This window comes from Pleurodeles waltl, chromosome 10, assembly GCF_031143425.1.
Source record: "Pleurodeles waltl isolate 20211129_DDA chromosome 10, aPleWal1.hap1.20221129, whole genome shotgun sequence".
Lineage (NCBI taxonomy): Eukaryota > Metazoa > Chordata > Amphibia > Caudata > Salamandridae > Pleurodeles > Pleurodeles waltl.
In genome coordinates, this window is record NC_090449.1 from 400,175,176 (window position 1) to 400,191,011 (window position 15,836).

The window sequence follows — 15,836 nt, forward strand, 5'->3', positions numbered from 1 at the left end:
TCGCAGCAAGCACCTCCGCTCTAGAGGGCTCCCCATCAGTTAGGTCAGCCCCCATGTCCTCTCCAGACCCAGCCCGGCGAGGGCCGAGCGCTTACTTTTTCCCCATAGATGGGGTCTGAAACTTATCACCCAGAACCACCCCCCCACCACCCGGCCAAGGCAACACACTAAAGGGGTCTGCCAGCAAAGTCAGTCACATTGGAGGGGGTGCAGTGGGAAGGACAGCCTCCACAATCCCAGATTACCAGGCGGCCACCAGTGCATGGAGCAGACCTCCTGGCCCCCAGGCCGAAGTTCAGGGCCTCTATCCAGAGAAAGTCTCTCTTTCACCCACCCCGCAAGTGGTACGGCACGAACATGGACCCGTGCCTAAGTCAAAAGCGAATGCCCCGAATTATTCCACAACTGGCAGAATTCCGTAATTACGCTCAAGGCTGTGAATGCTCGATGGGCCCTCACACTGTGGAGCTCAACCTCCTCTGGGGCTGGCAGGGCCAACCCAGCTCCAGCATGTGGCCCTCCCAGCCCGATTCCAAACAGCGCAGCCGGGGCATACTACCAATCAGACTCTCGGGGTCCCCGCTGATCACTCACCGCAAGATCTCACTGGAGCCCAGATGCTCCAACAGGCATAGTCCATGGGCAGGCAGGCGCAAAGCCTGCATATGGGGGCCCAGCTTCTCAAGGCCGAAGCGCCATCTCCCGGCCTACTCCAAGGTCATCTCCCCCAGCTGCAACAGGAAAAGCAGGGAGGCCCCCTGGGGGACCCCCAACCGTGGCGAGGCTTGGCCACAGGGTCCTCTCCGCAGCGCCATCTCCTACCGCCACTCACAACAAACAGCGGCTGCATCTAACGAAACTCACCGCCCACTGCCTGGGTATGCGAGTCCCCGTTCGTCAACGCCGCTCCAAGCCGCAGCCACTCAGGGCGACACTCACGATCCCACGGAGCTGCGATCCAGGCCGCAGACACCTCAGTCACTAGGCAACAATGAGGGGAATCAGCAGCTAAGCAGGCCTAACAGCAAGCCCTGGCTGGGCAGGATTCCTCAGTATATTGCCGGGGATATATGGAGCCTCTCAGAGACGCGTCCTCTCGGTCATCTTGCGTGGCCACGCCCCCATGCTTTGCTAATCCTGATATATACTGAAATACTTGCAGAGTTCATTTAAATGTAGTTGTGTGCTAGAAAAAAACCTTTCCTCTACCCCCAGTATCCAGCACAAGTGTTGCATAAATCCTCTCACTTTGAAGTCAGGAAGGCCAACACCAAGCTCCCTCATAAGACCAAGCTTGACATTGACCTCTGTCTTTGAATGCACAGTAAATTTGACAAAATCAGAACACGATTTACAGGGCTGTTAACAGAAAGGAGCACTCATAGAAGAATACAAGGAGAAGTAGTGTGAAAAAGCTTTGCTCCTTGGGAGGGACAAACTAAACCTGGATAGCCTAACACAAGTAAAGCCAGGAAATAGAAAGGTAGGGAAAAAACTAATGACCATCACTTTGAAATACTGGCCCATGGAGCGATAAGGGTCAAAAAGCACAACTAAATATTTCAATTCAGTGAAAAAAGGGGATGGGTAGAGTAGGTAAGGGAACACAATGCAGTACGAGGATGTTAAACCTGAACGTTGGCCATGCCTAAATGAGAGAAGCATGATTTTCTCAACACAGAAAAAAGCCATCAGTGTAATAAAAACTAACAAAAATGACTACATACAGGTTGGTGCGAGGAAGAAAAGTGAAATTCAAATACATTGGGGAAAACTCTTAGAGCAAATGAAGCCTACCTGCCCTTGATAAATATCCACGCTTCCCGCAGAGGCATCATTCACTGACATGACCGCCAGAAGTGGATGAAGACTGTGCCATGAGATTTGCGAGGGAACCCCAGCGGATTCTGGAGCATCGATTCTGTTGTCGAGGTAAACAGCCATTTTGAGGCACACTTCCAGTTAGCATCCAGATCTGTAGAAAAAAAAGTAGGAATACAATTAATCTTTCATGGAATGCCATTTGTAGCTGCCAAAAAAACTCCAAAGCGTTGGTATTCATAATACCAAATTGCTCTTTAACGCAGTGTCACTCTGAGGGGACTTCACCAGAAATGTTCCTGGTTCTCATGTATTTGTTTGCTGCTTGTCACCATTTTTGTTTTACTGTGAGTATCCAACCCATACACACCAGAATGGGTAACCCCAACATTGATTTGCCTGAACCATTAAATGGGACTAATATGTTAAGATTTTAGCAGTACTCCCTACTATTATTTTTCTTATATGCATTTATTATATATTCATTTATTATGAGCTTTCCCTTAAGGATGCAACATTGGATACAGACTTGTTTCATAGATTTGTAAAGTGATGAAACACAGCAAAAACACATTTTAGGCACACTGCAAATTAGACAAATATATACTTGATGAGAAATGTAGCAATAGAAATTAGGATAAATTATATATCAAATGTTTGTTCTAAATGTAAGGAAGGGGTCATTAAGGTTTCTCTTGAAAAAAAAAATATGCTAACACCAGAAGAAGTGGGTTTCAGTACAAGGATAACAAGTGACTAAATGTCTCTGGCCTTGATTATTTTTGCTGCTGGCCTTTTGAGCAGAGAGGACACCGCATCTGTGAATTTGTACTTTTAGGTATGTAGGACCAGAGGAAATCTGCCCCTAGCAGTAAAATAAAGAGACTACTCTTCCTGCCTCAAACTAAGCATTCATGCCTTTGGCAGACCTTTCATTCAGAGGCTATTAAGAGTGTTTTGCTCATTTTCCCACCATTCTAAAAGATAATACAACAACATCTTCTGAAGAGTTCTCACCCAGGCGTCCACATCAAAAGGCAGAAAACAAGCAAGGCTCCATGTTGGGTCATAAGAAAAGAAAAGAGGCCACTAAAACTCACAGCACTTAAGCAGCACTCCTCAAAAATCCAGTTAAATCCCATCCATGTTATCATGCAGCACCTCCACCACCTCACTTAAAAGCAACCACTCGCTTCGAACATATGCTCCAGCCTAAGCAACCTTATCATCATTCCACTTACCACATCAAATAAATTGGACATGTATGTCATTTCATGCTGATCAATGCTCAGGCAACAGAAATGTAGCAGCAGGCATCTCAAACCTCACACCCAAACACAACTTCAAAGGCCATTTTATTACAGACTTGGTTGTTCTAAAACAAGCCCCAAATTCAATCACCTGGTTCCACAATATTAAACACCATGCACACGGGCTGAATCAACAAAGCCAGATGAACCTTTGTAGCAGATGTAATTCCCAACACCTTCCTCTCACCAAATACTGACATTTATGCACTCCAGTGGACATCCACACCTCTCCCAATCTTCCCTCCGTCAGGAGATTACCATTGGCAAACATGTCACATTTGTGGCATTCTCAGGGAATAGTATAGCTCCTTTAAGTGAGGAAACCCCAATACATGAGCTACTGCCTCCCTTGTCAATTGGTCAAAATAATTCTAACATCTACTTATGGCAAACCATTGGGGTTATTCCAGAGTCTGACCTGTTTTGTAGCAACAGCAAAAGTAAACGGTTAGGAGAGTGGGAGCTGGCCATGGCCCAGATGTAGTTTCCCACCCCCCATGGAAGCAGACATTCAAAGGACATGGTGCAGACAAAATGCAATTTTTTAATTTTTACAAAGACTAGGCATACTTATTCATTACCACTGGGGGATCAAGGTGATACCAGTGAGAGGGCTAAGGGAGGAGGAGGAAGGCAAAGAAAACCAAAAAGGTACTTTAAGAGTCGATATCTGTGGTGGAGGGTAACACTCACAGAAATGCATGACCATGTCTACCTTGTGCATCAGTTCCAGTACTGCCCATGGGGGGAAGGAAATGGTTCTCATAAGAAAGAGGGCAAGAGCAAAAAAAAAGTTTGGAATCCAAAATGGCGGCCGGATTTCCCGGCTGATCGCCACAACCGCTCTAGCCCATCTCCAGATCACACGCGGCTCCCACTCACCCGCGAACGCTGTGCGCCTGCAGCACGGACCGCTGCGGGTGCTTCACGGCTTTCTGGCGGCCTCCGCTAGGATCGGGGCTGGGTCGGCAAGCACCGGAGGGCCCTGCAAGAAGATGCGAGCGCGGCGCTCGCCCTAGACCCGCGCTCCTGCTCCTCTCGACCGAGCCCGACCCCTGCCGTCTTTTGGCAACATTGGCTGGCCTGTGGGGTGTGTGGGATGCCCTGATGGCACCGAAGCTAAACAGGACCCCTCGCTCCTTACGGGCACGGCAGAACCAAGATCCAGGAGGAACCAGAAAGGACAAAAAGCTACCGGTCCCCGGATTGAAGGAGCACAGCAATCCTCAAGGGAAAGGGGACCTGCATAAAACAACCGACATGGAAAAAGACACCAGGTACTCTGTTCCAACAATGTTTACTAGCGTGATGCGGCTTAAGCAAAGGTCCACGGAAAAGGCAGTATGTGATTCGCAATCTAACGTGCCAGGAGTCAATGATGAGCAGGTACCTGTTGCATCTACATTTCTTGAAGTACTCACTCCTATATGTGATGCAGGGGGGAGGGAGCCACCCAGTCGAGAGACTGATAGTACAAGTCCAGGAAAGAGCGGGGAGGTGGTGGCCCCCCCCCCCAATGGGGTGTGAGAAATTATCTGAGCAGGAACCCAAAGATTCAAATCAGGGGCCTCAGGAATCTAATCCAGAGAAATGTGAAATACAACCTTGTACGTCAAGCTGCAAGTTAAACTCGCAACAAGCTGAGGGTATGGCCAAGTCCCCAACAACATATGAGACTACCCCCCCAGCTCCAGTCCAGAGGGGAAAAGAGGCAAAACTAGTAAACATTGATCAGGGGCCATTAGATACAGCAGAAAACTTTTTCTCTCTCTCCGATCAGTCTAGAGACTCAGACTTAGACGAAGAAATCCCCTTAACAGACTCAGATATTGAGAGTAGCTCTGCAGCAAGTATCTGGGTATCCAACTACTCAACATGTAGAAGAAAATCAGTCGAGCAAACTGACGTTAGGAGTAGTTCAGGGGCCAAGCTTAGGAGAGACCCGCTTAAGCCTCAAGAGGAGGATGGTGAAATGCAGTGGGACTATACGGCCACCCAACAGGCCTTTTCGAAAAGTGATTCGGCCTGCAGTACTCTAATGCCCCCTTCCATGGGTGGCCCTGCAGAGCCTCCCTCGTTGGATCTTATCTACAGGACAATGGTTCAGAATCATGAACAGGCACAGAGGGAGAGCAGGAAAATGAAAGCAGCAAACAGACAGTTACAATTATCCATTAAAAAAGTGGGCAAATCTTGCCAGGACATTGGTGCACGCATCGCCACCATGGAGACTCGAACTGAGGAGCTGGAGATCGAAGTTAAAGCAGCAACAGCACAGACGACGACACAAGGACAGCAGATCTCGGATATTCAATGGAAACTGGAAGATGCGGAAAACCGCCAGCGGCGGAATAACTTGAGGATTTTGGGTATAGCAGAGGACCTTGAGGGGCAGGATACCAGGGCCTACATAGCTTTACTTTTTAAGAAAGCATTCCCAGACCTGATTGGGTGGGATTGGGAAAAGGAGATTCAGAGAGCACACCGTTTTCCGTTAATGAGGAAAAAACAAGCCTTGACCTCTGCCGGTAGAGACCAGAGCTATCCACGGGCTATTATAGTGTATTTTGGTAATTTTGTATTGAGACAGGCTGTGTTTGAAAAAGCTCGCCCCAATTCAAAGGTGATGGTGGAAGGTGTATCATTCTTTAGTAGGCCAGACTTTGCACATACCACTGTAGAGAGACGGTGGCGACTCAGGCAGATGATTGCTCAATTCCAAGAGTTGGGGGCGGAAGCCTACTTGTTAAGCCCTGCACGTCTAAAAGTTGCCTATAAAACAACTATAAGATTTTTTCTCTCAGAAATTAAGGCAGGGGAATATGTACAGCAACTGAAAACTGGTCAAGTGCAGGGGGTACGGGAGAAGGGGGGGGGGAGGGTTTGCCGTAAATAGCCATTTATATGTAAATGTATGTGATACTGATAGGGGGTAGGTAAACTCCCCCCCCCCCCCCACTCGCTCTCTACTCTCCCATTTTTTTTCATGTATTTTTTTTGCCCTTTTTTTTTTATTTTATTTTTTTATTGGTCAAGGGTTTCGATCGGGAGGGTGAAGAAGAGGGGCCGCGGGTAAGGATTGGTAATAGATATGTGAAGTTTTTTTTTTACGTATGGGTGGGCTAATGGGAGCGGGACTGGCAAATACCATCTTACAGGCTCAGGAGCCTGGCGATTCCATTTGTAGGGGTAAGGGTTGGGGGGTGGGTTAAAGGAGGGGGGGGGTCACAGGGACAAAAAGGATAATGGGACACACAGCAGGGGGAGTGGGGATGGCTCTCATCAGTGGAAAAAGAGACAGGGTGTGAAAGCAGCAAATTTGAATGGGGCATACAGGGGAGCCAGAAGGACCAACATCCATGAAAATGGGACAGTTAAGTGAAATACGTATTGCCACAGTAAATGTTTGTGGGCTCAATAATAACAAAAAACTGCAGCTTGTAGGAGAGGTTTTCAAGTCATGGAATGTCGATATTATTTGTATGCAGAAAACACATATCCCAGTTACACAAAAGCAACTAATGGAGTTTTATGGCTGGAAGCTAGCAGTTTTTACACGACAACACACAACCACTAGAGGGGTCGCGATATTAACTCGGATCAGTACTTTGGTTATACATAAACAATTCGCTGATAAACTCGGCAGGCTGGTTCTGTTGGAATGTTCGGCTAAGGGGCTAAGGTTCACTCTATGTTCTATTTATGGAACTAACACAGATGATCCAGAGATACTGGATTGGCTTAATTTAGAACTTGCGACCTGGGCAACACCTATCATAATGTGTGGAGATTTCAATATACATTTAGATAATAAAGAACCCATTCTGGAACAAACACTCTACCTGGGTAGAAAGAATAAAGTTTTTAGGGCACTTCAATCATTGGCCATTAATCATGGTTTGATCGACGTCTGGCAGCTGTGTTGCCCGCTGGACTCAGGGTTCACCTTTTTCTCTGCCCCGCATAAGAAATTAGTCAGGTTAGACTATTTTTTTGTGACAGCCTTTCTACAAAACCAAATAAGGATCAACAGACTTCCTAGAATCATATCAGACCATAACCCATTGGTTTTGGCTTTAGAGATTGGGAGAAAGGGCCCGCAGCCTAGATCTTGGACATTTGATAGGGCACCATTAGCCGATCCAGGGTACATCCAAAAAATGAAGGAATGGATCCCGGAATTCTTTAAGATAAATCAGGACTCTGCTTCTTGCCAGACAGTTTGAGATACATTCAAAGCCGCTGTCAGAGGAGAAACCCTGAGCTATGGGTTAAGAAAGGAGAAAATACGCATGGATCAGTTAAAATTAGCTCAGACAAAGCTGGTTAAAGCAGAGCAGCGACTAGGGGAAGTGATCCGCAGCGGAGTAGAGATCGCAGACATTTTGTGTGAGGTGAATATCATTAAGGAAGAAGCCACTAAGATTTTTATGGATAAGGCTGCTGTAAAAATTTTTGTATATCGCCAGAAATGCTATGAGTATAGCGGGAAAGTGGGCCAACAGCTGGCCTTAAGAATAAGACAAAAGCAGGTATTTGGGAGCATTAAAAGTTTAGTGAATGAAGAGGGGCGGATGGTACACAACGGTCCAGAGATTATGGAAGTTTTTAGAAGATTCTATCAAAAATTATATACCCAGGAAGAACAGCCCCAAGAAGAGGAAGGGATTGATGCTATGGGCAATGAGATATCAGATCAGTTAAGAGAGGAAGATAAGGCAGTTTTAGAAGCACCTATGACATTGGAAGAATTGGAGATAGCAACCCGCGCCTTGGCAAGCGGGAAGGCCGCAGGGGGGGATTTAATTCCTCTGGAATTCTACAAAGTTTTTTTTGTGGAGATATGTAAACAGATGCTTAATTTATTTATTGAAGTACAAGCAGGGGCTCCTCAACCGGCCTCCTGGGGGGAGGCTAAGATAGTAGTCTTTTTGAAAAAGGACAAGGAACCCACGCAGCCTGGTTCATATCGCCCAATTTCTCTAATTAACAGCGATGCCAAAATCTATGCTAAAATACTTGCCAGTCGCCTGAGTTTGGTAATCTCAGGTTTAGAATCTCAATGGCAGCATGGCTTCATCCCGGGGAAGAGCACGGCAGATCATATAAGACGAGTCATCATGTTACTTGATGTTAGCGCAACAGCCAAGCTTCCCATGGCAGTAATCTTGCTAGATGCGGAAAAAGCTTTTGATCGGGTTCACTGGCCCTTTCTATGGTCTGTCTTGCGTAAAAATAACACCGGTCCCGGGTTTGTTAAAGCAATTCAACAGCTTTATCACAAACCAACGGCTACGATACAAGTTGCCGGGCTAAAGTCGACCTCAATCAGTATCCAGAGAGGTACGCGACAAGGGTGCCCGTGTTCACCACTGCTTTTCGCACTATATATTGACCCCTTGATCAGGAGAATGATCAGGAATGATCGGATCATTCCAGTCTCATTGAAAGGAGGGTGTACTAAGATTTTAGCATATGCAGATGATATTGCGGTGGTGACCACGGACCCCAGGACTGCTATATTGGAAATAGAGCACGAAGCCCTGCAGTTTGGGAAAAGATCTGGCTATTTGCTGAACAAAAGTAAATGCCAAATGTTGGTGAACGACTCAATAGATTTTAAGGATGAGCGGGCACTGACACAGGTACAATATTTAGGTGTTAAACTCACAGTAAACCTTGACGAAGTTGTGAAAATAAACATGGGCCCGATTTTAACAAAGACTAGGAAAGATCTCGCTCGCATTAACAATCTACATTTGTCACTTATGGGACGTTGCAACGTGATAAAAATGGTCTTTCTACCCAAAATACTCTATCTCTTTAGAACAATTCCTCTAGAGATTGGGCAAGACTGGTTCAAACTAATAGAGGAATTGGTTAATAGTTTCATTTGGTCCTATACAAAGCTGCGCCAGGCTTTTCACTATATGACTCTTCCTAGAGAGAAAGGGGGGTGGGCACTTCCCAACTTTAAACTTTATTATCTGGCAGCAGTGCTTCAGTATGCACAGACACTTTATGTCACAGATAGATCCGGGCAAGATGCTCTCCCTTCGATATATACCCTGATTTTGGGCAAAGAAGCAGATGCAGTCTTTCTGCGGATTCAGGAACCCAGCTACTACAAAAAGGTTAAATTTAAGGTAATCTATGCTGCATTTAAGGCATGGACCCAGGTTAAGCGCAAGATAGGTATAGGACGAATCTGCTACTACACTCCCTTGTGGATTACTCCCACGTTTCCGGCGATATTTAAAGACCACTATTGTTTGAGGTGGAGTAACCGGGGCATTCATAAAGTCGGGGACCTTTTTCATTCTGGCAGCCACTTCAAATCATTTGAGGAACTGAGTGTGGAATTTGCGTTGGAAAAAACAGACTTTTTAAATTTTTTACAGATTAGAGCTTTTTTACTAACTAGTATGACCCAAGGTTGGCACATAGACAAGATGAAACTAATGGAAGTTTCACGACACCCCACTAGCTGCGGCATTAAAAACCTGTATCCGTTGCTTCTAAATGCTATATTGGATGACCGGGTTTTACTTGTTAAACAATGGGAAGGACGGATTGGAGCTAAAGAGATAGAGGTCTGCGAATCTATGGAAATGGCACGGACTGTTTTATTGTCTGCGAACCCGCAAGCTCAACATTTTATGGTATTGTATAATTTATATTATACACCTGCTAAGATCGCGAGCTTTGGTAAAACGATGGGAATCATGTGTCCACGATGTGGTTGCCCGAATGCAGATCTCTGTCATATGTTTTTTCAATGTGTAAAACTGGAAAGTCTGATTACCGGGATATCCGATATATTGAAGAAAATCTTGAAACAGACTATCTATCTGACACCTCAAATGGTTTTGCTGGGAGTTGATCATGTAGTCTGTAATAGTCGAGATAGATATTTCCTGTTCATAGCAATGTCGGTATTTTACAGCTGCATAGCATCTCTGTGGCGTGATGTAGAACCCCCACGATTTAATCAATGGTTTTCACGACTTTTATCTATGTATCACTTGGAGAATAGCCTGTATGAACTAAAAGGAGCAGCGGCCGGTAAAAGACTCACTAGAGTTTGGGCACCCTTTTCTGCATGGCTCTCGGGGCCTCGAGAATATGTTAATTAAATAAGTAATCTTATATGAGATCTTTAAAAGCAGAAACTATGACTATAGATTTAGAATAGAATGCATGTTTCCCCTGTATGACAACATTGATGTACTTACGACTTTTATTTTTATTTTTGTTTCTCTTCTTTTATGTTGCAAACATGTAACCCGCTGTGTGTTCTAAATAAATAAAAATAAAATAAAAAAAGAAAGAGGGCAAGAACTGGGCTAAGACTGACTGAGTTGAGAACTACTAAATCAGTGATATTGTTATGATATTTATGTTTTGACCGCTGACTCCACGTTGCACTTAGCCTAGAAGCACACTGTCACATTTTGCCTATTCACTATATTTTAGCATTAGCCACTGCCACGTTAAAAGCTGCAAGTAGTTTTCCACATTATACAATGTGCACATTTTTATTTTTCGTGTTCTTTCCCACCATGGGCTTAGGCTGATAAGAATGTACTCAGACGGCAGGAAATGGTCTTGTTTTGAATTGGCTCCTGGGGACTGTGGCCAAGTACCGACGTGTTATTTTCAAAGCTGGCCTAAAGCAATCAGCATTTTTTGAATACATAAACTTCTGCATTGAGAGGGAGGTTCTAGAATTTTCCTCTCTTATTTGTTCAAAGTATAAGAGGCCACGACCAGATAGACCGGGGACAAAGAGTGTTTGCAGATCTCAGGCATATCCAGGACGCTGGAGTGTCTCATCCTTCCCATGAGGGTAATTGATCTCTCTCTCCTCAATCGATTCTGGGATCTGGCGATCTGATGCTGAATAGGAGGGAGATGAAGTTGTGCCCTTGCCTCTTGGTGATGCATATTTTTTATTTCTATTTGCTTTGCATTATAATATAGATACATATATTTGCTGTGTATATTGCAGTGGAGAATCATTTGTACACGTTTTCATTTAATAGCTGTGACCATTTTTAAACGTGTACTTTCAGCATGCTAATCTCCTTTTACGAACCATGCGACGTGAAATAATAAATGTCTTCTTTGGACTAAGAAGTGCATTCCAGAGATTTTTGTCAGTACATGAGTGTTTCAGCTCGGTCATTAGTGAAGCAAAACAGATATGCTGCTGTCTTAGCCGAAGTCATGGAAGCAGAGTAGGTGATCTTTCACCCCAGTGCCTCTTTTTTGATCGTGAAATGTCATTTACTACTACTAATGAAAGTTGATCTGAAAGAAAATTCTAAAACATCAGGCGGATACCTCATTACATAACGTAGACAGAACAAGGGACTCTGGGATCCAAAAGAAAGTATTGAGTGAGCCTAGAGGAGTGAGGAGAGCAGGACAACACTTAGCAAACCTATTTGCTCTTTCGCTGACATGGCAGCAACCGATCAAGTGCTTTGTCTCTCACCTTTTGATGTGCAGGGTGCCAGGCTAGCTGTTAATCTGAATAGGGCTCATCTGCCGTTGAGAGCCTTCAAACACCTTGATAGGGAGGTAATGTGAACACACTTGGTAAAAATGTTGGCTTAATTCGTCCTAGCTGGAATAAGTGGAATTTTGGCCTTTTGCAGCTTGTGCAATTTCTAGTCAGACTGCCAGCCTTGGTTCCTCTTTCCCATTCTTGAGTGTACTGTTTTAGCAATAGACAGTTTACCTGCCTTTAAAATGACAAATAAAATAATATGGTGGATGGCTACTGCTAATGTCACCAATTTAAATTCTTGGTATCCTTTTTCTCATTGACATCCTCTCTGCCTCTCGTATTTCGCTATATGGAATAATGGGCCTTCTCTGATTCCCCAACTTTCTGGTGTGCGGACACGCAGCATCCTGCTGTCCCTGTGGCTAAGCTGGTAAGTCTTTTTATAATTTGTGCATCTATCTCTCGCATACCCTCACCCAACACCCTCTGGTGGTCATCAGGCATGACATAAAAACACTTCCCCATATAGACTCAAACAAAAACATCATCCCAACCACACACCCTACACGGTACGTCTATAAATGATTTTATTTTAGAGGATCAGTATTCAGTCTCATATTCTTCGATTAATGTGGCACTGTCCATTGCTGAAGGTCTGGGGAGGGGTGCTCTGATGGCAAAGAGCAACATTAAGTCAGATTTTCGCTTGCTCCCTGTTCATTCCAATGACTTCCAATTATTGGGCATGCAATTTGACGGTCAATGGCTATTTTCTTGGAACACGGGTGACCCATTACTTAAATTACTTCTTTTGTATGGGTCAATTTCACACAGACGACTATTAGCGAGTGCTGCAAAGTTTCTAGGTGATTATGGCGGAACTGGGGAGTTCCGCTAGCGACAGTGAAGACAGTGGGACCCAGTACAGTACTGTCTTTTTTTGGCATTGAAATTGATTCAGAAGCAATGGAGACCTGCCTACTGGCAGATAAAATGCGGACCATGAAAATATTGTAGACAATGTTGGCAAAGCAGAAGGTCACAGTCAAGGAGATATAGGTGGTGTGGTGGCATCTCAACTTTGCATGCAGGTTAGTGAGGGTGGCTATGACATTCTGTAGGCGGTTGGGGTTGGCTCTGTCTGGTCCAACATTACCCCATCCCTATATCCGACTGTCTGAAGAGACGAAGGAGGATTTGGGCATGTGGCGCTTCTTTATGAACTCATCTACCTCATCTGACTTCAAGTGGGATACAGTGAGGAGAATTATTTTTGGTCTGTACTGGCAAGGCCAGTGGTGTGCTGAAGAATGGCCAGTAGCAAGGAAGCGCAGGGGTTAGGGCATAGCCTTTTTGGAGTTTATCCCTTCAGTGGTAGTGGTTTCCTTGTGGGGGGAGCAGCTAGCACATAGGAGGGTGCTGTTTCACATTGATAACTTGGCCACGGTTCAGGCGGTGAATAGACAGTCTGCAATGGACGCTCTAGTGTGGGAGTTGTTCTTCATTTCTGCAGTGTCTGAAGCATGACGTTCTGTTACGTGCACAGAACATACCTGGAGTGGACAATGACACTGCAGATGCTTTGTCTCATTCACAGTGGTAAAGGTTCCATGGATTGGTCACAGAACAGTACACAGTCAGGACCAGGTTGCCGCAGACATTATGGACAGTAGGAGACAAAGGATGCTGCAGGTGGCTGTAGGGCCATGACGATGAGGCGGGCCTACAGTCAGGTGTGGGTGGATTTCCTGAACAAAGGCATTTGATGGAGGGGACGCCAAGGGCCGGAAAGACGATGTAGTGGAATTCGTGCTATTTCCCGATGTTGGCAGTACTCCGGAAGGCCCTTACCCACGTAGGTGTTGAGGCTAAGGGATGTGCTACACAGTCGTTCTGCATAGGGATGGCGGCTGAAGACAGCAGGAGGGTGCGGAGTAGAGAACGCAACAGGAGACTGGGGAGGTGGGCATGGATTGCTTTCAGTGCTATGTAAGGGGGGGGAAGCAGGGAGAACTAGTCATGGTAATGGCTTGACCTTGTGTTTTGTTTTTGAGAAGCTCCAGGGTTTCCACTATGGATCGCAGAACATTCCTTTGTAAAGTAGGCTGAGAGACAGGCAAAGTACCTTCAGCAACAACCTAGGCTTCGACCCCTCCAAGTTACAAGTTCACTGACAGAAACAAGGGGGTATGAGATGGCCAGAATTGTTGCCGTTTTTGAATAATCTGATGTTGAGGGGACAGTGTCCCTATGTCTTACTTGTTCATTTGGGCTAGAATGACCTAGGAGCGGAGTAGCACTTGTGCATTCTATGAAAGATGATTTGGTGGAAATTCTGACGTAATGGCCAGACTGTCATGTTATGTGGACTGAATTTATACAACGGGGGCATGGCAGAGAGCTGTAAAGCTGATTGCTCTTAAAAAGACAAGAACAAAGGTTAGCAAGGAGATGAGGACATTCTACAGGCTGCGAGGAATAGGCCAAATCGAGCAGAAGGACTTGACACATGACGCCTCTGAGTTCTTCTGTGGGGACTGGGTGCACCTATCCTTTATAGGCATGGAACTATACTTGTTGCAGGTTCGCGAGGTGAATGCAAAGGCCCTTGACCTCCATTAGACGGCCCCTAGAATACGGCTCAGGCAAAGGTGGGGTGGCAGTAAAAGGAGGTGCAATGACCCTCCTTTTTCTGGGTGGCAGTTGGCAGAGGGGTTGGCTTGGGTTAGCCAAGTTTATAGTTGCTGACAGCAGCAATCCAGGAGGAAAGGGGACGTGTAGACAAGCACAAACATGAACGGGGCAGGAAGTTTAAGGTTAATTAACAAGTTAACTTAGTTATGGTTAATAGTTGCAGTGAAACTGTTGAGAGGTTAAAGGCTCAAGTGAGGAAGTTTAGCCAAGGAAGGGGGAGAACATTACGAGTGTAAGTTTGTGGGGGGAGGGGCATCTTAGGGGCAGTTTAACATAGGTAACTGGTTTCTATAGTGAGGTTTAGTTTTTTAAGGCATTAAGGCCCAGTTTTATTTGTGATGTGCATCTGTTTCAATAAAGCATCCTTTTTCACACAAACACTGTTATTGGCCTGTGCTGCACCCCTATTCCCCAATAGTATATCAGGGGCAGTCAAACACAGGGAGGTCTGGTCCCCGGGGTAGTTTTGGGAATGGAGCAGTACAGTGACTGCCCCGGCGAAGGGGTTATGGGGTAAACTGGGGGGTGGGGGGAGGAAGAAAGTGACAGGCCACCAGTAGGCGGCGGTGACTGTCCCCTCTGGAGCCCCCCTTGCTCTAGAGGAACTGTCGCTGCCAAGGACTCGATCTGGGAGAGGGCCCGTCAAAAGAGTCCCTTCCCCACTCAGGGTACGATTCAGACTAGGGGGTCGCATCACCAAGCCCCAGCAGCAAACAAGTTGGACAAATATGAAATCCTTTGTGGTGACTGATGAGAGGGGGGCATGGCAGACAAGGCTCCGGGCAGAGACACTAAAAGTGGAAAAGATGCAGCAGAACCCTTGCTTCAGGATATTATGGGTGCTATTCATGGCATTTGTACGACGTTGGAGCTTCTGGAGTCAAAAATCGACACAGTGGCTACTGAAGTCACCCTCTTGCAGGCCGATTTGAGAAAGGTTAGTCAAAGAACCACACAAACTGAAAAAACTCTGGCCCAACATAAAAACGAGTTGAAATTGATTAAAATCAAGGTAGAACAACTACAGAGAGAGCGCATGGCACTCCAGGTGCAATAATATCCGGGTAGTGGGGGGCCTGGAAAGGGCAGAGGGGCCCGAAGTAGAGCTGTTCTTTTATACTCTAGGTGGTGAAACCCAAGAGACTGTCCAAATTCTTCTCTATGGAGCCTGTTCCTCCTCTGAGACCAGGGGCCCGCTGGGAATGATTATTGTGCGCATCTTTAATCACAGAGACAGGGATGGGATTTTAATGGCTGCGCGCACCAAGGATAAACTCCAATTTGAAAATACAATGGTGCAGATCTACCCCAACTTCATCCTCAAGGTCCAACAACAAAAGACATTTCTGGGAGGTGAAACATCACCTGCGAGAGCAAGAGATTAAATATATGATGCTGGTCCTGGTGCGCCTTAGGGTGCGTCATGAAGGCAAATCCTAGTCCTTCAACACGCTAGAGGAGGGATGGAGTTGGTTCAAAGGCTGGAGACCCTGACA

The 15,836-nt window shown here is 45.8% G+C and overlaps 1 protein-coding gene across 5 annotated transcripts in view; it reads right to left on the reverse strand.

Moving 5' to 3' along the window:
- Positions 1-15,836, reverse strand: part of IFT140 (intraflagellar transport 140) — a 1,792,511-nt gene that overhangs the window by 1,636,137 nt on the left and 140,538 nt on the right. For all 5 annotated transcript variants that reach the window (XM_069210629.1, XM_069210628.1, XM_069210630.1 and 2 more), the window contains one exon: positions 1,798-1,975. In XM_069210629.1, coding sequence (XP_069066730.1) covers positions 1,798-1,944 — 147 coding nt within the window. In that variant the 5' untranslated portion in view covers positions 1,945-1,975. The remainder of the gene's footprint in view (positions 1-1,797; positions 1,976-15,836) is intronic.